The following is a 24,414-nucleotide window of genomic DNA, read 5'->3' on the forward strand; positions in this document are numbered from 1 at the left end:
TGCCCCCCCCCCTCCCCCCGGCCAGGTCCTGATATCCAAGAACGAGAGAAACACCTGGCTGACCCGGCCCTTCCGAAGCCTATTCTAATCCCTAACCCGCAGGTGGGTCTCTGCAGAAGCATCACATTGGTCCTTAAATTCTTCAGATGAGAGACAACGCTCAATCGTTTCACTGCGCCCCCCCCCCCCCCCCCCCACCCCCCCCCCCCCCCCCCACCACCACCACCACAACCTCCTTTCACTAACCGAGAAACCTGCCTGCTATCTCCTAAAACATAATGCTCTCTCGTTACCATCCCGCTCCCCCACCAAACAAAGGAATAGTTGAAACCAAAGTCGTTACACTGGTCGTTTCGTCCTGGATCATATATTATCCACATTATTGCCTTCATCCTTACCCCAAACGTCTTTGGCCCTCCCGTCACTCCCCCAACAACATTTATACTCTAATACAGAACAATAAATCTCAGATAACCAAACGGATAGACAAAAATATTAAAATATCCCCAAACAATCTTGTCCCATCAACACCCATTAAAGCCTCATTCAAACCCACTCAATTCAGTCCAAGTTCTTGTTCTTCGATGAAAGCCTCTACCGCCACAAAAAAGTTATCCTTTGAGTTATCCATTGCCAGGTACACCACACCAAAATGCACTCAGCCCTTGTACAACGCCGACTTTGCTTTATTAAAGGCCGCAATGCCTCCTTGCAAGCTCTGCCCGGACATCCTGATAAATCTGAATGCTGCTGCCTTCTCACCTCGCACCCCTGTTTTAATTGACACATTTCACGACCCGCTCCTTTGTTCGCTAACACACTATCACCGCCGTGGCAGTCCATTCACCTGTGGCCTGAACAGAGCGTTTGGTGGGAGCTCCACCCCCACAACTTTACAAACATCTGGGCAAAGTACGCGGTCGTCCTCAGGCCCTCTACCTTCTCCGGCAACCCCACAATCCAGAGATTCTGCCTCCTCGGTCTTCCCCCGAGGCCCTTCTTCTTCTCCTCCACCACCAGCAGCTCAGCTTTCAACAAGGCTATTTGGTCGCCATGGCGACAACTTCTTCTCCACCCACTTCAGCACCTCTCCATACTTCCGCACCGCATCTCTTATCGGGCGCAACTCGTCCTGCACAGACATTTTGAGGGTCTCCAGCATCTCTGTTCCTTGCCTCTCAAAGTACTTGCAGAATTGTCTCCCAAACTCAATTGCCATTACCTCCGTCAGCGTATCAACTGTGATAGGCGTGGCCCCACCCGACAAGGTCGCCTCCGCCATCTTTTCTCTTAGCGAGCTTCGCATAAAGGGCTACCACTCACACCCTTCTTTCCAACATTCTTTTTTAAAAAAAATATATTTTATTGAAGTTTATCATTCACAATTTTTTCCCCTTACACATCAAACAAAAAGAAAAGTTAACAGTACAAGTAACATGATAACTACAATCTAATAATGAATAACTAACTAACATGGTAAAGTAACCAAATAACATAACATGAAACTTCCCCCCCCCCCCCCCCCCCCCCCCCCCTCCCTCCCTTCCCCCCCGCCCCCCTCCCCCCTGGGTTGCTGCTGCTGGTCATCTATCTTCCCTCTAACGTTCCGCTAGGTAGTCGAGGAACGGTTGCCACCGTCTGGTGAACCCTTGAGCCGACCCTCTCAGCGCAAACTTAATCTGCTCCAGTTTTATGAACCCCGCCATATCGTTTATCCAGGCCTCCAGTCCGGGGGGTTTCGCCTCCTTCCACATGAGTAAAATCCTACGCCGGGCTACTAGGGACGCAAAGGCCACGACATCGGCCTCTTTCGCCTCTTGCACTCCCGGCTCATCCGCAACTCCAAATAAAGCCAACCCCCAGCCTGGTTTGACCCGGACCTTCACCACCTTCGAGATCACTCCCGTCACTCCCCTCCAATACCCTTCCAGTGCCGGGCACAACCAAAACATATGCGTGTGGTTTGCCGGGCTTCCGCCGCACCTCACACACTTGTCCTCCACCCCGAAGAACCTGCTCAATCTTGCTCCCGTTATGTGTGCTCTATGCAGCACCTTAAATTGAATCAGGCTAAGCCTGGCACACGAGGAAGAGGAATTTACCCTGCTTAGGGCATCAGCCCACAAACCCTCCTCTATCTCCTCCCCGAGCTCTTCTTCCCATTTTCCTTTCAGTTCGCCCACCAGCTCCTCCCCCTCTTCTCTCATCTCTCGGTATATCTCTGACACCTTGCCCTCCCCGACCCACACCCCCGAAAGCATTCTATCCTGGATCCCCTGTGTCGGAAGCAATGGAAATTCCCTCACCTGTTGTCTTGTGAACGCCCTCACCTGCATATACCTAAAGAAATTTCCCCGGGGCAGCTTATACTTTTCCTCCAGCGCTCCCAAGCTCGCAAACGTCCGTCTATAAATAAATCTCCCACCCTCCTAATTCCCAACTGGTGCCAGCTCTGGAATCCTCCATCCATCCTCCCTGGGGCAAACCTATGGTTGTTCCTAATTGGGGACCCCACCAAGGCTCCCAACGCACCTCTCTGTCGCCTCCATTGCCCCCAGATATTTAATGTTGCCGCCACCACTGGGTTCGTGGTAAATTTTTTTGGTGAGAACGGTAGTGGTGCCGCCACCAACGCCTCTAGACTCGCCCCTTTACAGGACTTCCTCTCGAATCTTTTCCACGCCGCTCCCTCTCCCTCTATCATCCATTTACGGATCATCGCCACGTTGGCGGCCGAGTAGTAATCGCCCAAATTCGGCAGCGCCAGTCCCCCTCTGTCTCTACTTCGTTGTAAGAACCCCCTCCTTACCCTCGGGACTTTCCCTGCCCACACGAAGCTCGTGATGCTCCTGTCTATTTTTTTAAAGAAGGCCTTAGTGATCAGTATAGGGAGACAAGTGAACACAAATAGGAACCTCGGGAGGACCATCATCTTAATTGCCTGCACTCTGCCCACCAGTGACAGTGGCTGCATGTCCCACCTCTTGAAGTCCTCTTCCATTTGTTCCACCAGTCGTGCCAGATTAAGTCTGTGCAAGGTTCCCCAGCTCCTGGTTATCTGAATCCCCAGGTATCGGACGTTTCTTTCCACTCTCCTTAGCGGTAGGCCATCTATCCCTCTACTCTGGTCCCCAGAGTGTATCACAAAAAGTTCACTCTTTCCCATGTTAAGCCTATATCCCGAGAAATCTCCGAAATCCCTCAATATCTGCATGACCTCTGTCATCCCCCCCACTGGATCCGTCACATACAGCAGTAGGTCATCCGCGTAGAGTGACACTCGGTGTTCCTCTCCCCCTCTAATCACCCCTCTCCATTTTCTGGAGTCTCTCAGCGCCATGGCCAGTGGTTCAATTGCCAACGCGAACAGTAATGGAGATAGCGGGCATCCCTGTCTTGTTCCCCTGTATAGTCAAAAATACTCCGATCTTTGCCGACACGTGACCACACTTGCCGTTGGGGCCCCATAGAGGAGTTTGACCCAGCTAACAAACCCGTCTCCGAACCCGAACCTCCCCAGCACCTCCCATAGATACTCCCACTCCACCCTATCAAATGCCTTCTCTGCATCCATTGCCGCCACTATCTCTGCCTCCCCCTCTGCTGGGGGCATCATTATCACCCCTAATAGCCGTCGCACGTTGACATTTAGTTGTCTCCCCTTTACGAACCCTGTCTGGTCTTCGTGCACCACCCCCGGGACACAGTCCTCTATCCTCGATGCCAGCACCTTTGCTAGCAATTTGGCGTCCACATTTAGTAGTGAAATAGGCCTATAGGACCCGCACTGCAGCGGATCTTTATCCCGCTTCAAAATTAGCGATATCGTCGCCTCCGACATTGTCGGGGGTAGAGTCCCCCCTTCCCTGGCCTCGTTAAAAGTCCTCACCAACAGCGGGGCCAGCACGTCCACATATTTTCTATAAAATTCCACCGGGAACCCATCTGGTCCCGGGGCCTTCCCTGCCTGCATGTTCCCCAGCCCCTTGGTAACCTCGTCCACCCGAATTGGTGCCCCCAGGCCTTCCACCTCCTGCTCCTCCACCCTCGGGAACCTTAATTGGTCCAAAAACTGCCGCATCTCCTCTTTTCCCTCCGGGGGTTGGGACCTATAAAGTCTTTCGTAAAAGGTCTTAAACACCTCGTTTATCTTTCCTGCTCTCCGCACCGTAGCTCCCGTTTCATCTCTAATTACCCCTCTCTCCCTCGCCGCTGTCCTCTTTCGCAGCTGATGGGCCAACAGGCGACTAGCCTTTTCCCCATATTCATATCTCATCCCCTGTGCCTTCCTCCACTGCACCTCCGCCCTCCTAGTGGTCAGAAGGTCGAACTCCGTCTGGAGTCGTTGTCTCTCCCTGTATAGTCCCTCCTCCGGGGCCTCCGCATATTCTTTATCCACCCTTAAAATCTCCCCCAGTAATCTTTCCCTTTCTTTGGCCTCTGTTTTCCCTTTGTGGGCCCTGATGGAGATCAGCTCTCCTCTGACCACCGCCATTAGTGCTTCCCATACTACTCCCACTCGGACCTCCCCGTCGTCATTGGCCTCCAGGTATCTCTCGATACATCCCCGCACCCTTCCACAGACTCCCTCATCCGCTAACAATCCCACATCTAGTCGCCAGAGTGCACGCTGCTCCCTCTCCTCTCCTAGTTCCAGGTCCACCCAATGTGGGGCATGATCTGAGACAGCTATGGCTGAATACTCAGTTTCCTCCACCCTCGAGATCAACGACCTTCCCAACACAAAAAAATCTATCCGGGAGTACACCTGGTGAACATGGGAGAAGAAGGAGAACTCCTTGGCCTTCGGTCTAACAAATCGCCATGGATCCACTCCCCCCATTTGGTCCATAAACCCCTTAAGCACCTTGGCCGCTGCCAGCCTTCTTCCGGTCCTAGATCTAGATCTATCTAACCCTGGGTCCAGCACGATGTTGAAATCTCCCCCCATTATCAAGTTTCCTACCTCCAGGTCCGGGATACGTCCCAGCATCCGCTTCATGAATCCCGCATCATCCCAATTCGGGGCATATACATTAACCAACACGACCTCCGTTCCCTCCAGTCTGCCACTCACCATCACATATCTGCCTCCACTATCTGCTACGATGTTGCTAGCTTCGAATGATACCCGTTTCCCCACCAGTATGGCCACCCCTCTATTCTTTGCATCCAGCCCTGAATGGAACACCTGTCCCACCCATCCTTTCCTGAACCTAACTTGGTCCGCCACCTTCAGGTGCGTCTCCTGAAGCATAGTCACGTCTGCTCTCAGTCCTTTCAAGTGTGCGAACACTCGGGCCCTTTTAATCGGTCCATTTAGGCCTCTCACGTTTCACGTGATCAGCCGCACTGGGGGGCTACCTGCCCCCTTCCCGTGTCGACTAGCCATCACCCTCTCTAGGCCAGTCCCACGTCCCGGTTCCGCGCACCCACCCGTTCCCCAGGCTGCGCATTCCAGCCCCGACCACCCTTTCTTTAACCAGTTCCTCTTTGATTTCTGCAGCAGCAACCCAGTTATCCTCCTCCCCCCTCCCCCCCTGCTAGATCCCCATCTAGCGTGATTGCTCCCCCCATATTACTTCCGAAAGTCAGCTGACTTCAACTGACCCCGGCTTCTCCCGCTCACTCCTTGACCCCCCCGTGTGGGGAACTCCCATCTACCTTGCGCCTATCTTCCCGCCATCACCTTTCTGGCGCGGGAACAAGGACAGTAGGCCCCGTATTCTCTGTAGTTGTCCCACCCCTTGTGGCGCAGCTCCCTCTACCGCCCCACTCCGATTCCTCATCCCCCGCCTATGTCTCTTCTTTCCCCCCACCAGCGCCCACATTTCTTTGTGTCCCCCCCTTCCCAATTTACATCCCTATATACATCGACAGTGTCATTTCCCCTCTAAGATCAGTCCCTCAGTTCCGATCCAGTTTCTCGTCTTTAATAAAGGTCCATGCTTCTTCCGCCGTTTCGAAGTAGTGATGTCTCTCCTGGTACATGACCCATAGTCGCGCCGGCTGCAGCATCCCGAACTTCACCTTCTTCTTGTGTAGCACCTCCTTGGCTCGATTAAAACTCGCCCTCCTTCTCGCCACCTCCGCACTCCAATCCTGGTACACCCGTACCACCGCATTCTCCCATCTACTACTCCGTACCTTTTTGGCCCATCTCAGAACCACTTCTCTATCATTGAAGCGATGAAATCGCACGATTGTCGCCCTAGGTGGTTCTCCCGCCTTTGGTCTCCTCGCAGGGACCCGATGAGCCCCTTCCACTTCCAAGGGGCCCGAAGGGGTCTCAGCTCCCATCAGCGAGCTTAACATCATGCTCACGTATGCCCCGCAGTCCGCTCCTTCCACTCCCTCAGGGAGACCCAGGATCCGAAGGTTCTTCCTTCGTGCTCTATTTTCTAGGGCCTCAATCCTTTCAATGCACTTTTTGTGGAGCGCCTCGTGCGTCTGTGTTTTGACCGCCAGGCCCAGGATCTCGTCTTCATTATCCGTCACCTTCTGCTCCATCACGCGGAGCTCTGTCTCCTGGGTCTTTTGTGCCTCCTTAAGCCCCTCAATTGCCTGTAGCATCGGGGTCAGCACCTCCTTCTTAAGTAGCTCCACACACCGTCTTAAGAATTCGTCTTGATCGGGCCCCCATGTCGCCTGGGCTTTCTCCGCCGCCATCTTGCTTCATTTTTCCTCCTGTCCCTATCCTCGAGGATTCTTCGCGATGTAACCACCGCCGCCGATATTTTTCTCTTGCGTTGGGGGGGACTCCCTGTTAACTCACCCCACACCGGGTTTCGTCCTGAAAAAATTCCCCGTTGGGGCTCTTAAAAGAGCCCGAAGGTCCGTTTGAGCTGGAGCCGCCGAAACGTGCGGCTTAGCTGGGCATCGCCGCAACCGGAAGTCGCCAACATTCTTTTTCATGGCTTTCGACATCTTTTCAAAAAGTCCTGTTAGAAGCGTCGGGTTTGTCAACCAGTTTTCCCCTGGGACCAGCTGGAAGGGCCAAAAAACAAGGACTCTGGCGGGAGCTACCTTCTCCTACATTCAACTTTCTCCCTCGTGCTGCCACCGGAAGTCTCCTGTGCCTGGAAGTTAGTTGCATATTGATAGCGTGGTCTTGTTCTTTTGTGTACATGTGAGTGTGCAGTTACAAAGTCCACAAAGCTTATGTGTTGACTTGAATGCTTTTGCATATGGTTAGTATTAATTCCACCCAGGGCCTTATGTGGCAGTTTCTGTTCCTGGCCTATGTGTCTCGTCACCCTGTTCCCAGGACCACATCCCACCTCTGATCCCATAAGTTTAAATGTATGGGATCACTACTTTCCAGAATGAGTCTCAGATACATACTTTCTTTACAATATTCAAAGCTCATTTGATTACCTATTTAGCTAGAAAGCCAAAAATGAATTAGCGGCACTGTGGATGTCCCTGCAGAGCAAGGTGGTGAGCACCTGCAACACCCTGATCCTGTGAAAGAATAGTAAAAGGAAACAAAAAAAGAGATGTCTGGCGATGTTGAGTGTTGAATTCCAGCTCTCCTGATTAAGTTATTTCATACCTTTCATGGAATTTGTGTGTTGCCCAGTTTTCTTGCTGTGTGTTTTAGCTTTCCATTTTTCTTGCTGTACAGTCCTTCAGGTTTGTCTGTATGGACTGACTTGCCAGCCATGTCCACTTCCCATGAGCGAATAAAGATAAGGACCGTCTAAGATGGGAAAGAAGGCCTGCCTTCGTCAGAATCCTTTCTGTGTCGGAATTTCTTGTAATCATAAACACTGGTGAATCAGAGAGAAAGTGAGAGAGATCGGAGCAGAGAGTTCCAGAATTATTTTCCAGATAATTAGGTCGAATAATGCACTTTTGTCTCTTTGACCCACTAGTGATGGGAGTTGCTATTGTCAGGTGACATTTGAAATACTTTTGAATACTTAGTACCTGAATGGTCTGTAAGGAGTTTGAAATTGAGTTTTCTATTGAGAAAGCATTTGAAGGTCACTGAACAGATCTCTCACTCAGTGTAACTGTGTGTAGGGGAACCGGATGACCCTGACTCAGCAGTTGAGCTGCATGATGCTACCTTCTCTTGGAAACCCAGCGAGACTTCTGATGACCCCAGTGACAATCAGAATTATACCACGCATGATGGCAGCCTGGAGCTCCTCAACCTGAATGTAATGGTGAAGCAGGTAAGCTGACTGCTCAAATTGATAGTTACGTTCTTCTTCATGTTCTTCTTATACTTATATGGAAAGAGTTAATCAGACTGTTCGGAAGCCTGTGAATTTTATACCACTGTTTATTTCTCTGTACATTTTAGGATTGTTGATCTTTAACCTCAAGTTAGTTTAAAGCATCACTGAGCTGTTGGGCTAAGGCTGGTCCGATAGCAATGGTCAGTTTAATTTTTAAAAAATCACAGAATTGTCCATGCGCAGAAGGAGGCCATTTGGCCCATCGTGTCTGTACCAGCTCTCCAAACGGCCATTAGTGTCATTCCCCTGTCTTTCCCTGTACCCCTGCACATTGTTTCTATTTAAATAATCCTCTAATGCCCTCTTAAATGCCTCAATTTAACCTGCCTCCACCACACTTGCAGACAGCCCATTCCAAACCCCACCACGCGTTGTGTGGAAACATTTTTTCTCACATCACATTTGTTTCTTTTGCAAATCACCTTAAATTTGTGCCCTCTCGTTCTTGATCCTTTTATGAGTGGGAACAGTTTCTTCCTGTCTACTCTGTCCAGCCACCTCATGATTTTGAACATCTCTGTCAAATCTCCTCTCTGCCATCTGTGCAGTCTGCACATCCTCCCCGTGTGTGCGTGGGTTTCCTCCGGGTGCTCCGGTTTCCTCCCACAGTCCAAAGATGTGCAGGTTAGGTGGATTGGCCATGCTAAATTGCCCTTAGTGTCCAAAATTGCCCTTCGTGTTGGGTGGAGGTGTTGAGTTTGGGTAGGGTGCTCTTTCCAAGAGTCGGTGCAGACTCAATGGGCCGAATGGCCTCCTTCTGCACTGTAAATTCAATGATAATCCATGATTAATCTAGGACAAAGGTTCGGCACAACATCGTGGGCCGAAGGGCTTGTTCTGTGCTGTATTTTTCTATGTTCTATGTTCTCTCCAAGAATAGCAGTCCCAACCTCTCCAATCTATCTTCAGAACTGAAGTTTCCCATCCCTGAGACCTCTTCTGTACTCTCTCCAATACTTTCACATCCTTCCTATAGTGTGGCACCCAGAACTGTGCACAATATTCCGCTGAGGTCCAATCAGTGCCTTGTATAGATTCAATTTAATCCCCTTGCTCTTGTACTCTGTGCCCTATTAATAAAATTCAGTGTCAGATTTGTTTTATTAACTGCTCTCTCCACCTGTCCTGCCAACTTCAATGATCTATGCATACACATAATAAATAAAAGCAAATTACTGCGGATGCTGGAATCTGAAACCAAAAGAGAAAATGCTGGAAAATCTCAGGAGGTCTGGCAGCATCTGTAGGGAGAGAAAAGAGCAAATATTTCGAGTCCAGATGACCCTTTGTCAAAGCTCACAGCTTTATTTCCTCTCTGCTCGAAGAAAACAACCCCAGCCTATCCAGTCTCTCTTCATTGCTGAAACACTCCAGCCCAGACAACATCCTGGTGAACCTCCTCTGCACCCTCTCCAGTGTAATCACTTCCTTCCTTTAATGTGGTGACCAGAACTACACACAGTACTCACCATGAGGACCTTCTGTTCTACCATCCATCCACCCACCAGTCTGGGACCTCTATCTCTTGTTATGTGTCAGCTTGTCCTCTTGAAGACCGATGAAGAGAGTGTAAGCAGGACACCTGCCAGGACAAATGATAAGGATGCCTGGCACTTGTGGGTGGTGCATGAGGCCATGGGTGGGGCCCACAGGGGTCATGAGCATGTGTGTGGGTGAGTGAATGGTGGTGCCCTGTGATTGATTGATTGATTGATTTGATTTATTGTCACGTACCGAAGTACAGTGAAAAATATTTTTCTGCGGCCAAGGAACATACACAGCACAGTTGGCTTTGAATGAGAGCCCTGTGCATGTGTGAGATGAGAGTGATGAGGAGTGACTTATCCAAGCAAAACAGAAGAGATAATTCATCCTATCACATAGAATCCCTCAGTGCAGAAGGAGGCTATTCGATCCATCGAGTCTGCACTAGCCCTTGGAAAGAGCACCCTACATAAGCCTACACCTCCACCCAATCCCTGTAACCCAGTAACCACGCCTAACATTTTGGACTCTTTAGGGGCAATTTAGCATGGCCAATCCACCAAACCTGCACACTTTGGTCTGTGGGAGGAAACCGGAGCACCCGGACGAAACCCTCACAGACGCAGGCAGAAAGTGCAAACTCGGGGGCAGCACGGTGACGCAGTGGTTAGCATTGGTGCCTCACGCTGCCAAGGTCCTAGGTTCGATCCTGGCCCTGGATCACTGTCCATGTGGAGTTTGCACATTATCCCCGTGTTTGCAGGGTTTTGCCCCCACAACCCAAAGATGTGCAGGATAGGTGGATTGGCCATGCTAAATTGCCCCTGAATTGGAAAAAATGAATTGGGTACTCTAAATTTATATAATAAAATGAAAGTGCAAACTCCACACAGACAGTTACTCGAAACAGGGTCCCTGGAGTTGTGAGGCAGCAATGCTACCCAGTGTGCCACCATGCTCCCATTAACACATTCTGCTATCTCACTGTTCAGATCACAGAAGCAGCCACATGGGAAGCGTTGGAACAAAAGGTTTATTTACAGAAGCATTAAAAAACTGTACAGGAGTCCCATAAAGGACTACCGTCCCTGACTCACACTTGGGCTGGGTTTAAATACTCTGATTTCCTCCCGCTGATAAGGGGGGGCCTTGCCCCTCAGTCGGGAAGCTTGTACTCCACAAGACTCAAGGAGAGCCTAATCGGCCCAGCCTGTGGGGGTTACAACATTCCTCTCCCCCCACCTCCCACCCCAAGTGCAACAATGTGTCCGACAAGGGAGGAGGAGCTCTGCACCTCTTGGATTGGATTGGATTTGTTTATTGTCACGGGTACCGAGGTACAGTGAAAAGTATTGTTCTGCGAGCAGCTCAAACAGATCATTTAGTATATGAAAAGAAAATGCATAATAGAGCAACACAGGATAAACAATTTAAATACATAGACACCGGCATCGGGTGAAGCATACAGGGGTGTAGTGTTAATGAGATCAGTCCATAAGAGGGTCATTTAGGAGTCTGGTAACAGTGGGGAAGAAGCTGTTTTTGCATCTGTTTGTGCGTATTCTCAAACTTCTGTATCTCCTGCCCAATGGAAAAAGTTGGAAGAGTGAGTAAGCCGGGTGGGAGGGGTCGTTGATTATGCTGCCCGCTTTCCCCAGGCAGCGGGAGGTGTAAATGGAGTCAATGGATGGGAGGCAGGTTTGTGTGATGGACTGGGCAGTGTTCACGACTCTCTGAAGTTTCTTGCAGTCTTGGGCTAAGCAGTTGCCATACCAGGTTGTGATGCAGCCCGATAGGATGCTTTTTATAGTGCATCTGTAAAAGTTGGTCAGAGTCAGTGTGGACATGCTGAATTTCCTTAGTTTCCTGAGCAACCTGTAGATGGAGTTGGAACCAAATTTTGCCACGCAGTCGTGTGTGTACAGGGAGTATAGTAGGGGGCTAAGTATGCAGCCTCGGTATTAAGGACTATCTTGGAGGAGGTGTTGTTTATCTTTACTGATTGTGGTCTGTGGGTCAGAAAGTCGAGGATCCAGTTATCATAGAATTTACAGTGCAGAAGGAGGCCATTCAGCCCATCGAGTCTGCACCGGCTCTTGGAAAGAGCACCCTACCCAAGGTCAACACTGCCACCCTATCCCCATAACCCAGTAACCCCACCCAACACTAAGGGCAATTTTGGACACTAAGGGCAATTTATCATGGCCAATCCACCTAACCCACACATCTTTGGACTGTGGGAGGAAACCGGAGCACCCGGAGGAAACCCACGCACACACGGGGAGGATGTGCAGACTCCGCACAGACAGTGACCCAAGCCAGAATCGAACCTGGGACCCTGGAGCTGTGAAGCAATTGTGCTATCCACAAGGCTACCGTGCTGCCCGAGTTGCAGAGTGAGGAGCCAAGTCCTAGGTTTTGGAGTATTAATGAGCTTGGCTGGTATTATGGTGTTGAAGGCGGAGTTGTAGTCAATAAATAGGAGTCTGATGTAGGAGTCCTTGTTGTCGAGGTGCTCTAGGGATGAGTGTCGGGCCAGGGAAATGGCGTCTGCTGTTGACCGGTTGCAGCGGTATGCGAATTGCAGTTGATCTAGGTGTTCTGGGAGTATGGAGTTGATGTGCTCATGGCCAATCTCTCGAAGCAATTCATTACGGCTGAAGTCAGGGCCGCCAGAAGGTAGTCATTGAGACACGTTGCCTGGTTCTTCTTTGGCACCGGTATGATGGTGGTCTTCTTGAAGCAGGTGGGGACCTCAGAGTGGAATGGGAAGCTTAAAGATGTCCGTGAACACATCTGCCAGCTGGTCCGTGCAGGCTCTGAGTGCACCCCTCACACCCTTTTAAATCTCCGGCTCCTCCCACTCTTTTAAATCTCCAGCTCCTCCCGCTCTTTGAAATCTCCGGCTCCTCTCGCACTATTTTAAATCTCCGGCTCCTCCCGCTCTTTTAAATCTCCGGCTCCTGCCGCTCTTTTAAATCTCCGGCTCCTCCCTCTCTTTTAAATCTCCGGCTCCCCTCACACCCTTTTAAATCTCCGGCTCCTCCCACTCTTTGAAATTTCCGGCTTCTCCCACTCTTTTAAATCTCCGGCTCCTGCCGCTCTTTTAAATCTCCGGCTCCTCCCACTCTTTTAAATCTCCGGCTCCTGCCGCTCTTTTAAATCTCCGGCTCCTCCCTCTCTTTTAAATCTCCGGCTCCCCTCACACCCTTTTAAATCTCCGGCTCCTCCCACTCTTTGAAATTTCCGGCTTCTCCGACTCTTTTAAATCTCCGGCTCCTGCCGCTCTTTTAAATCTCCGGCTCCTCCCACTCTTTTAAATCTCCAGCTCCCCTCACACCCTTTTAAATCTCCGGCTCCTCCCACTCTTTTAAATCTCCGGCTCCCCTCACACCCTTTTAAATCTCCGGCTCCTCCCACTCTTTTAAATCTCCGGCTCCCCTCACACCCTTTTAAATCTCCGGCTCCTCCCACTCTTTGAAATTTCCGGCTTCTCCCACTCTTTTAAATCTCCGGCTCCTGCCGCTCTTTTAAATCTCCGGCTCCTCCCACTCTTTTAAATCTCCGGCTCCCCTCACACCCTTTTAAATCTCCGGCTCCTCCCACTCTTTTAAATCTCCGGCTCCCCTCACACCCTTTTAAATCTCCGGCTCCTCCCACTCTTTTAAATCTCCGGCTCCCCTCACACCCTTTTAAATCTCCGGCTCCTCCCACTCTTTTAAATCTCTGGCTCCCCTCACACCCTTTTAAATCTCCGGCTCCTCCCACGTGCTTTTAAATCGCCGGCTCCTCCCGCTCTTTGAAATCTCCGGCTCCTCTCGCACTATTTTAAATCTCCGGCTCCTCCCGCTCTTTTAAATCTCCGGCTCCTGCCGCTCTTTTAAATCTCCGGCTCCTCTCGCACTATTTTAAATCTCCGGCTCCTCTCGTGCTCTTATAAATCTCCGGCTCCTCTCGCACTCTTTTAAATCTCCGGCTCCTCTCGCACTCTTTTAAATCTCCGGCTCCTCCCATGTGCTTTTAAATCTCCGGCTCCTCTGCTGTGCTTTTAAATCCCTGGCTCCTCTTGTGAACTTTTAAATCTCCGGCTCCTCTCACGCTATTTTAAATCTCCGGCTCCTCCCACTCTTTTAAAACTCCGGCTCCTCTCGCGCTATTTTAAATCTCCGGCTCTTCTCCTGCTCCTTTCAATCTCCGGCTCCTCTCCTGCGCTTTTAAATTTCCGGCTCCTCTCGTGCTCCTTTAAATCTCCGGCTCCTCCCGCGCTATTTTAAATCTCTGGCTCTCCTCTTTTCAATCTTCGGCTCCTCTCCCATGCTTTTAAATCTCCGGCTCCTCTCGCGCTATTTTAATCTCCGGCTCCTCTCCCGCTCTTTTAAAACTCTGGCTCCTCTTGCTCTCTTTTAAATCTCCGGCTCCTCTCCCGCTCTTTTAAATCTCCGGCTCCTCTCCCGTTCTTTTAAATCTCCAGCTCCTCTCCTGCTCTTTTAAATCTCCGGCTCCTCTCCCGCTCTTTTAAATCTCCGGCTCCTCTCACGCTCTTTTAAATCTCCGGCTCCTCTCCTGCTCTTTTAAATCTCCGGCTCCTCTCCCGCTCTTTTAAATTTCCGGCTCCTCTCCCGCTCTTTGAAATCTCCGGCTCCTCTCCCACTCTTTTAATTCTCCGGCTCCTCTCCCGCTCTTTTAAATCTCCGGCTCCTCTCCTGTTCTTTTAAATCTCCGGCTCCTCTCCCTTTCTTTTAAATCTCCGGCTCTTCTCCCGTTCTTTTAAATCTCCGGCTCCTCTCCCGCTCTTTTAAATCTCCGGCTCCTCTCCCGCTCTTTTAAATCTCCGGCTCCTCTCACGCTCTTTTAAATCTCCGGCTCCTCTCCTGCTCTTTTAAATCTCCGGCTCCTCTCCCGCTCTTTTAAATTTCCGGCTCCTCTCCCGCTCTTTGAAATCTCCGGCTCCTCTCCCACTCTTTTAATTCTCCGGCTCCTCTCCCGCTCTTTTAAATCTCCGGCTCCTCTCCTGTTCTTTTAAATCTCCGGCTCCTCTCCCTTTCTTTTAAATCTCCGGCTCTTCTCCCGTTCTTTTAAATCTCCGGCTCCTCTCCCGCTCTTTTAAATCTCCGGCTCCTCTCCGCTCTTTTAAATCTCCGGCTCCTCTCCCGCTCTTTTAAATCTCCGGCTCCTCTCCCGTTCTTTTAAATCTCCGGCTCCTCTCCCGCTCTTTTAAATCTCCGGCTCCTCTCCCGTTCTTTTAAATCTCCGGCTCCTCTCCCGCTCTTTTAAATCTCCGGCTCCTCTCACACTCTTTTAAATCTCCGGCTCCTCTCACGCTCTTTTAAATCTCCGGCTCGTCTCCCGCTCTTTTAAATCTCCGGCTCCTCTCCCGCGCTTTGAAATCTCCGGCTCCTCTCCTGCTCATTTCAATCTCCGGCTCCTCTCCCGCGCTTTTAAACCTCCGGCTCCTCGTCTGCTTTTTAAAATCACCATCTCCTCTCCCGCTATTTAAAATCTGCGGCTCCTCTCGGGCTCTTTTAAACCTCCGGATCTTCCTGCTCTTTTAAATCTCCGGCTCCTCCCACGCTCTTTTCAATCTCCAGCTCCTCCCGCTCCTTTAAATCTCCGGCTCCTCCTGCTCTTTTAAATCTCCGGCTCGCACTCTTTTAAATCTCCGGCTCCTCTCACGCTCTTTCAAATCTACGACTCCTCTCGCGCTCTTTCAAATCTCCGGCTCCTCTGCGCTCTTTCAAATCTCCGGCTCCTCTGCGCTCTTTCAAATCTCCGGCTCCTCTGCGCTCTTTCAAATCTCGGGCCCCTCTCCCGCACTTTCAAATCTCCGGCTCCTCTCGCGCTTTTCAAATCTCCAGGTCCGCTCACGCTTCTCAAATCTCCGGCTCCTCTTGCGCTCTTTCAAATCTCAGGCTCCGCTCGCGGTCTTTCAAATCTCCGTCTCCGCTCGCGGTCTTTCAAATCTCTGGTTCCGCTCGCGCTCGTTCAAATCTCCAGCTCCTCTTGCGCTCTTTCAAATCTCAGGCTCCACTCGCGCTCTTTCAAATCTCCGGCTCCTCTTGCGCTCTTTCAAATCTCCGGCTCCTCTTGCGCTCTTTCAAATCTCAGGCTCCGCTCGCGGTCTTTCAAATCTCCGTCTCCGCTCGCGGCCTTTCAAATCTCAGGCTCCGCTCGCGCTCTTTCAAATCTCAGGCTCCGCTCGCGCTCTTTCAAATCTCCGGCTCCTCTTGCGCTCTTTCAAATCTCCGTCTCTGCTCGCGGTCTTTCAAATCTCCAGTTCCTCTTGCGCTCTTTCAAATCTCAGGCTCCGCTCGCGCTCTTTCAAATCTCAGGCTCCGCTCGCGCTCTTTCACGTCTCAGGCTCCGCTCGCGCGCTTTCAAATCTCAGGCTCCGCTCGCGCTCTTTCAAATCTCAGGCTCCGCTCGCGCTCTTTCACGTCTCAGGCTCCGCTCGCGCTCATTCATGTCTCAGGCTCCGCTCGCGCTCTTTCAAATCTCAGGCTCCGCTCGCGCTCTTTCAAATCTCCGGCTCCTCTTGCGCTCTTTCAAATCTCCGTCTCCGCTCGCGGTCTTTCAAATCTCCAGCTCCTCTTGCGCTCTTTCAAATCTCAGGCTCCGCTCGCGCTCTTTCAAGTCTCAGGCTCCGCTCGCGCTCTTTCAAATCTCAGGCTCCGCTCGCGCTCTTTCAAATCTCAGGCTCCGCTCGCGCTCTTTCACGTCTTAGGCTCCGCTCGCGCTCTTTCAAATCTCAGGCTCCACTCGCGCTCTTTCAAATCTCAGGCTCCGCTCGCGCTCTTTCAAATCTCCGGCTCCTCTTGCGCTCTTTCAAATCTCCGGCTCCTCTTGCGCTCTTTCAAATCTCCGTCTCCGCTCGCGGTCTTTCAAATCTCAGGCTCCGCTCGCGCTCTTTCAAATCTCAGGCTCCGCTGGCGCTCTTTCACGTCTCAGGCTCCGCTCGCGCTCTTTCAAATCTCAGGCTCCGCTCGCGCTCTTTCAAATCTCCGTCTCCGCTCGCGCTCTTTCAAATCTCCGGCTCCTCTTGCGCTCTTTCAAATCTCCGTCTCCCCTCGCGCTCTTTCAAATCTCCGTCTCCGCTCGCGCTCTTTCAAATCTCCAGCTCCTCTTGCGCTCTTTCAAATCACCGTCTCCGCTCGCGGTCTTTCAAATCTCCAGCTCCTCTTGCGCTCTTTCACGTCTCAGGCTCCGCTCGCGCTCTTTCAAATCTCAGGCTCCGCTTGTGCTCTTTCAAATCTCTGGCTCCTCTTGCGCTCTTTCAAATCTCCGTCTCCGCTCGCGGTCTTTCAAATCTCCAGCTCCTCTTGCGCTCTTTCAAATCTCAGGCTCCGCTCGCGCTCTTTCAAATTTCAGGCTCCGCTCGCGCTCTTTCACGTCTCAGGCTCCGCTCGCGCTCTTTCAAATCTCAGGCTCCGCTCGCGCTCTTTCAAATCTCAGGCTCCGCTCGCGCTCTTTCAAATCTCCGGCTCCTCTTGCGCTCTTTCAAATCTCCGTCTCCGCTCGCGGTCTTTCAAATCTCCAGCTCCTCTTGCGCTCTTTCAAATCTCAGGCTCCGCTCGCGCTCTTTCACGTCTCAGGCTCCGCTCGCGCTCTTTCAAATCTCAGGCTCCGCTCGCGCTCTTTCAAATCTCAGGCTCCGCTCGCGCTCTTTTAAATCTCCGGCTCCTCTCCCGCGCTTTGAAATCTCCGGCTCCTCTCCTGCACTTTTAAATTTCCGGCTCCTCTCCCGCTCTTTGAAATCTCCGGCTCCTCTCCCACTCTTTTAATTCTCCGGCTCCTCTCCCGCTCTTTTAAATCTCCGGCTCCTCTCCTGTTCTTTTAAATCTCCGGCTCCTCTCCCTTTCTTTTAAATCTCCGGCTCTTCTCCCGTTCTTTTAAATCTCCGGCTCCTCTCCCGCTCTTTTAAATCTCCGGCTCCTCTCCGCTCTTTTAAATCTCCGGCTCCTCTCCCGCTCTTTTAAATCTCCGGCTCCTCTCCCGTTCTTTTAAATCTCCGGCTCCTCTCCCGCTCTTTTAAATCTCCGGCTCCTCTCCCGTTCTTTTAAATCTCCGGCTCCTCTCCCGCTCTTTTAAATCTCCGGCTCCTCTCACGCTCTTTTAAATCTCCGGCTCGTCTCCCGCTCTTTTAAATCTCCGGCTCCTCTCCCGCGCTTTGAAATCTCCGGCTCCTCTCCTGCTCATTTCAATCTCCGGCTCCTCTCCCGCGCTTTTAAACCTCCGGCTCCTCGTCTGCTTTTTAAAATCACCATCTCCTCTCCCGCTATTTAAAATCTCCGGCTCCTCTCGGGCTCTTTTAAACCTCCGGATCTTCCTGCTCTTTTAAATCTCCGGCTCCTCCCACGCTCTTTTCAATCTCCAGCTCCTCCCGCTCCTTTAAATCTCCGGCTCCTCCTGCTCTTTTAAATCTCCGGCTCGCACTCTTTTAAATCTCCGGCTCCTCTCACGCTCTTTCAAATCTACGACTCCTCTCGCGCTCTTTCAAATCTCCGGCTCCTCTGCGCTCTTTCAAATCTCCGGCTCCTCTGCGCTCTTTCAAATCTCCGGCTCCTCTGCGCTCTTTCAAATCTCCGGCCCCTCTCCCGCACTTTCAAATCTCCGGCTCCTCTCGCGCTTTTCAAATCTCCAGGTCCGCTCACGCTTCTCAAATCTCCGGCTCCTCTTGCGCTCTTTCAAATCTCAGGCTCCGCTCGCGGTCTTTCAAATCTCCGTCTCCGCTCGCGGTCTTTCAAATCTCTGGTTCCGCTCGCGCTCGTTCAAATCTCCAGCTCCTCTTGCGCTCTTTCAAATCTCAGGCTCCACTCGCGCTCTTTCAAATCTCCGGCTCCTCTTGCGCTCTTTCAAATCTCCGGCTCCTCTTGCGCTCTTTCAAATCTCAGGCTCCGCTCGCGGTCTTTCAAATCTCCGTCTCCGCTCGCGGCCTTTCAAATCTCAGGCTCCGCTCGCGCTCGTTCAAATCTCCAGCTCCTCTTGCGCTTTTTCAAATCTCAGGCTCCGCTCGCGCTCTTTCACGTCTCAGGCTCCGCTCGCGCTCTTTCAAATCTCAGGCTCCGCTCGCGCTCTTTCAAATCTCCGGCTCCTCTTGCGCTCTTTCAAATCTCCGTCTCTGCTCGCGGTCTTTCAAATCTCCAGTTCCTCTTGCGCTCTTTCAAATCTCAGGCTCCGCTCGCGCTCTTTCAAATCTCAGGCTCCGCTCGCGCTCTTTCACGTCTCAGGCTCCGCTCGCGCGCTTTCAAATCTCAGGCTCCGCTCGCGCTCTTTCAAATCTCAGGCTCCGCTCGCGCTCTTTCACGTCTCAGGCTCCGCTCGCGCTCATTCATGTCTCAGGCTCCGCTCGCGCTCTTTCAAATCTCAGGCTCCGCTCGCGCTCTTTCAAATCTCCGGCTCCTCTTGCGCTCTTTCAAATCTCCGTCTCCGCTCGCGGTCTTTCAAATCTCCAGCTCCTCTTGCGCTCTTTCAAATCTCAGGCTCCGCTCGCGCTCTTTCAAGTCTCAGGCTCCGCTCGCGCTCTTTCAAATCTCAGGCTCCGCTCGCGCTCTTTCAAATCTCAGGCTCCGCTCGCGCTCTTTCACGTCTTAGGCTCCGCTCGCGCTCTTTCAAATCTCAGGCTCCACTCGCGCTCTTTCAAATCTCAGGCTCCGCTCGCGCTCTTTCAAATCTCCGGCTCCTCTTGCGCTCTTTCAAATCTCCGGCTCCTCTTGCGCTCTTTCAAATCTCCGTCTCCGCTCGCGGTCTTTCAAATCTCAGGCTCCGCTCGCGCTCTTTCAAATCTCAGGCTCCGCTGGCGCTCTTTCACGTCTCAGGCTCCGCTCGCGCTCTTTCAAATCTCAGGCTCCGCTCGCGCTCTTTCAAATCTCCGTCTCCGCTCGCGCTCTTTCAAATCTCCGGCTCCTCTTGCGCTCTTTCAAATCTCCGTCTCCCCTCGCGCTCTTTCAAATCTCCGTCTCCGCTCGCGCTCTTTCAAATCTCCAGCTCCTCTTGCGCTCTTTCAAATCACCGTCTCCGCTCGCGGTCTTTCAAATCTCCAGCTCCTCTTGCGCTCTTTCACGTCTCAGGCTCCGCTCGCGCTCTTTCAAATCTCAGGCTCCGCTTGTGCTCTTTCAAATCTCTGGCTCCTCTTGCGCTCTTTCAAATCTCCGTCTCCGCTCGCGGTCTTTCAAATCTCCAGCTCCTCTTGCGCTCTTTCAAATCTCAGGCTCCGCTCGCGCTCTTTCAAATTTCAGGCTCCGCTCGCGCTCTTTCACGTCTCAGGCTCCGCTCGCGCTCTTTCAAATCTCAGGCTCCGCTCGCGCTCTTTCAAATCTCAGGCTCCGCTCGCGCTCTTTCAAATCTCCGGCTCCTCTTGCGCTCTTTCAAATCTCCGTCTCCGCTCGCGGTCTTTCAAATCTCCAGCTCCTCTTGCGCTCTTTCAAATCTCAGGCTCCGCTCGCGCTCTTTCACGTCTCAGGCTCCGCTCGCGCTCTTTCAAATCTCAGGCTCCGCTCGCGCTCTTTCAAATCTCAGGCTCCGCTCGCGCTCTTTCAAATCTCAGGCTCCGCTCGCGCTCTTTTAAATCTCCGGCTCCTCTCCCGCGCTTTGAAATCTCCGGCTCCTCTCCTGCACTTTTAAATCTCCGGCTCGTCTCCCGCTCTTTTAAATCGCCGGCTCTTCTCCCGCTCTTTTAAATCTCCGGCTCCTCTCCCGCTCTTTGAAATCTCCGGCTCCTCTCCCGCTCTTTTAATTCTCCGGCTCCTCTCCCGCTCTTTTAAATCTCCGGCTCCTCTCCCGCTCTTTTAAATCTCCGGCTCCTCTCCCGTTCTTTTAAATCTCCGGCTCCTCTCCCGCTCATTTCAATCTCCGGCTCCTCTCACACTCTTTTAAATCTCCGGCTCCTCTCACGCTCTTTTAAATCTCCGGCTCGTCTCCCGCTCTTTTAAATCTCCGGCTCGTCTCCCGCTCTTTTAAATCTCCGGCTCCTCTCCCGCGCTTTGAAATCTCCGGCTCCTCTCCTGCTCATTTCAATCTCCGGCTCCTCTCCCGCGCTTTTAAACCTCCGGCTCCTCGCCTGCTTTTTTAAATCACCGGCTCCTCTCCCGCTATTTAAAATCTCTGGCTCCTCTCGGGCTCTTTTAAATCTCCGGCTCTTCCTGCTCTTTTAAATCTCCGGCTCCTCCCACGCTCCTTTCAATCTCCAGCTCCTCCCGCTCCTTTAAATCTCCGGCTCCTCCTGCTCTTTTAAATCTCCGGCTCGCACTCTTTTAAATCTCCGGCTCCTCTCACGCTCTTTCAAATCTATGACTCCTCTCGCGCTCTTTCAAAATCTCCGGCTCCTCTGCGCTCTTTCAAATCTCCGGCTCCTCTGCGCTCTTTCAAATCTCCGGCCCCTCTCCCGCGCTTTCAAATCTCCGGCTCCTCTCGCGCTTTTCAAATCTCCGGCTCCTCTCGCGCTTTTCAAATCTCCAGGTCTGCTCGCGCTTTTCAAATCTCCGGCTCCTCTTGCGCTCTTTCAAATCTCAGGCTCCGCTCGCGGTCTTTCAAATCTCCGTCTCCGCTCGCGGTCTTTCAAATCTCTGGTTCCGCTCGCGCTCGTTCAAATCTCCAGCTCCTCTTGCGCTCTTTCAAATCTCAGGCTCGGCTCGCGCTCTTTCAAATCTCCGGCTCCTCTTGCGCTCTTTCAAATCTCCGTCTCCGCTCGCGCTCTTTCAAATCTCCGGCTCCTCTTGCGCTCTTTCAAATCTCCGTCTCCGCTCGCGGTCTTTCAAATCTCAGGCTCCGCTCGCGCTCTTTCAAATCTCAGGCTCCGCTCGCGCTCTTTCACGTCTTAGGCTCCGCTCGCGCTCTTTCAAATCTCAGGCTCCACTCGCGCTCTTTCAAATCTCAGGCTCCGCTCGCGCTCTTTCAAATCTCCGGCTCCTCTTGCGCTCTTTCAAATCTCCGGCTCCTCTTGCGCTCTTTCAAATCTCCGTCTCCGCTCGCGGTCTTTCAAATCTCAGGCTCCGCTCGCGCTCTTTCAAATCTCAGGCTCCGCTGGCGCTCTTTCACGTCTCAGGCTCCGCTCGCGCTCTTTCAAATCTCAGGCTCCGCTCGCGCTCTTTCAAATGTCCGTCTCCGCTCGCGCTCTTTCAAATCTCCGGCTCCTCTTGCGCTCTTTCAAATCTCCGTCTCCCCTCGCGCTCTTTCAAATCTCCGTCTCCGCTCGCGCTCTTTCAAATCTCCAGCTCCTCTTGCGCTCTTTCAAATCACCGTCTCCGCTCGCGGTCTTTCAAATCTCCAGCTCCTCTTGCGCTCTTTCACGTCTCAGGCTCCGCTCGCGCTCTTTCAAATCTCAGGCTCCGCTTGTGCTCTTTCAAATCTCTGGCTCCTCTTGCGCTCTTTCAAATCTCCGTCTCCGCTCGCGGTCTTTCAAATCTCCGGCTCCTCTTGCGCTCTTTCAAATCTCCGTCTCCGCTCGCGGTCTTTCAAATCTCCAGCTCCTCTTGCGCTCTTTCAAATCTCAGGCTCCGCTCGCGCTCTTTCACGTCTCAGGCTCCGCTCGCGCTCTTTCAAATCTCAGGCTCCGCTCGCGCTCTTTCAAATCTCAGGCTCCGCTCGCGCTGTTTCACGTCTCAGGCTCCGCTCGCGCTCATTCATGTCTCAGGCTCCGCTTGCGCTCTTTCAAATCTCAGGCTCCGCTCGCGCTCTTTCAAATCTCCGGCTCCTCTTGCGCTCTTTCAAATCTCCGTCTCCGCTCGCGGTCTTTCAAATCTCCAGCTCCTCTTGCGCTCTTTCAAATCTCAGGCTCCGCTCGCGCTCTTTCAAATCTCAGGCTCCGCTCGCGCTCTTTCACGTCTCAGGCTCCGCTCGCGCTCTTTCAAATCTCAGGCTCCGCTCGCGCTCTTTCAAATCTCAGGCTCCGCTCGCGCTCTTTCACGTCTCAGGCTCCGCTCGCGCTCTTTCAAATCTCCGTCTCCGCTCGCGCTCTTTCAAATCTCCGGCTCCTCTTGCGCTCTTTCAAATCTCCGTCTCCGCTCGCGGTCTTTCAAATCTCCAGCTCCTCTTGCGCTCTTTCAAATCTCAGGCTCCGCTCGCACTCTTTCACGTCTCAGGCTCCGCTCGCGCTCTTTCACGTCTCAGGCTCCGCTCGCGCTCATTCATGTCTCAGGCTCCGCTTGCGCTCTTTCAAATCTCAGGCTCCGCTCGCGCTCTTTCAAATCTCCGGCTCCTCTTGCGCTCTTTCAAATCTCCGTCTCCGCTCGCGGTCTTTCAAATCTCAGGCTCCGCTCGCGCTCTTTCAAATCTCAGGCTCCGCTGGCGCTCTTTCACGTCTCAGGCTCCGCTCGCGCTCTTTCAAATCTCAGGCTCCGCTCGCGCTCTTTAAAATCTCCGTCTCCGCTCGCGCTCTTTCAAATCTCCGGCTCCTCTTGCGCTCTTTCAAATCTCCGTCTCCCCTCGCGCTCTTTCAAATCTCCGTCTCCGCTCGCGCTCTTTCAAATCTCCAGCTCCTCTTGCGCTCTTTCAAATCACCGTCTCCGCTCGCGGTCTTTCAAATCTCCAGCTCCTCTTGCGCTCTTTCACGTCTCAGGCTCCGCTCGCGCTCTTTCAAATCTCAGGCTCCGCTTGTGCTCTTTCAAATCTCTGGCTCCTCTTGCGCTCTTTCAAATCTCCGTCTCCGCTCGCGGTCTTTCAAATCTCCAGCTCCTCTTGCGCTCTTTCAAATCTCAGGCTCCGCTCGCGCTCTTTCAAATTTCAGGCTCCGCTCGCGCTCTTTCACGTCTCAGGCTCCGCTCGCGCTCTTTCAAATCTCAGGCTCCGCTCGCGCTCTTTCAAATCTCAGGCTCCGCTCGCGCTCTTTCAAATCTCCGGCTCCTCTTGCGCTCTTTCAAATCTCCGTCTCCGCTCGCGGTCTTTCAAATCTCCAGCTCCTCTTGCGCTCTTTCAAATCTCAGGCTCCGCTAGCGCTCTTTCACGTCTCAGGCTCCGCTCGCGCTCTTTCAAATCTCAGGCTCCGCTCGCGCTCTTTCAAATCTCAGGCTCCGCTCACGCTCTTTCAAATCTCAGGCTCCGCTCGCGCTCTTTTAAATCTCCGGCTCCTCTCCCGCGCTTTGAAATCTCCGGCTCCTCTCCTGCACTTTTAAATCTCCGGCTCGTCTCCCGCTCTTTTAAATCTCCGGCTCTTCTCCCGCTCTTTTAAATCTCCGGCTCCTCTCCCGCTCTTTGAAATCTCCGGCTCCTCTCCCGCTCTTTTAATTCTCCGGCTCCTCTCCCGCTCTTTTAAATCTCCGGCTCCTCTCCCGCTCTTTTAAATCTCCGGCTCCTCTCCCGTTCTTTTAAATCTCCGGCTCCTCTCCCGCTCATTTCAATCTCCGGCTCCTCTCACACTCTTTTAAATCTCCGGCTCCTCTCACGCTCTTTTAAATCTCCGGCTCGTCTCCCGCTCTTTTAAATCTCCGGCTCGTCTCCCGCTCTTTTAAATCTCCGGCTCCTCTCCCACGCTTTGAAATCTCCGGCTCCTCTCCTGCTCATTTCAATCTCCGGCTCCTCTCCCGCGCTTTTAAACCTCCGGCTCCTCGCCTGCTTTTTTAAATCACCGGCTCCTCTCCCGCTATTTAAAATCTCTGGCTCCTCTCGGGCTCTTTTAAATCTCCGGCCCTTCCTGCTCTTTTAAATCTCCGGCTCCTCCCACGCTCCTTTCAATCTCCAGCTCCTCCCGCTC

General features: G+C 52.4%; 1 protein-coding gene across 4 annotated transcripts in view; it reads left to right on the forward strand.

The window, feature by feature from the left end:
* abcc10 (ATP-binding cassette, sub-family C (CFTR/MRP), member 10) overlaps window positions 1–24,414 on the forward strand; it is a 712,922-nt gene that overhangs the window by 147,553 nt on the left and 540,955 nt on the right. For all 4 annotated transcript variants that reach the window (XM_072500316.1, XM_072500319.1, XM_072500315.1 and 1 more), the window contains exon 6: window positions 8,029–8,183. In XM_072500316.1, the coding sequence (XP_072356417.1) occupies window positions 8,029–8,183 (155 nt within the window). The remainder of the gene's footprint in view (window positions 1–8,028; window positions 8,184–24,414) is intronic.

This window comes from Scyliorhinus torazame, chromosome 4 (assembly GCF_047496885.1).
Source record: "Scyliorhinus torazame isolate Kashiwa2021f chromosome 4, sScyTor2.1, whole genome shotgun sequence".
NCBI classification, from domain to species: Eukaryota; Metazoa; Chordata; class Chondrichthyes; order Carcharhiniformes; family Scyliorhinidae; genus Scyliorhinus; species Scyliorhinus torazame.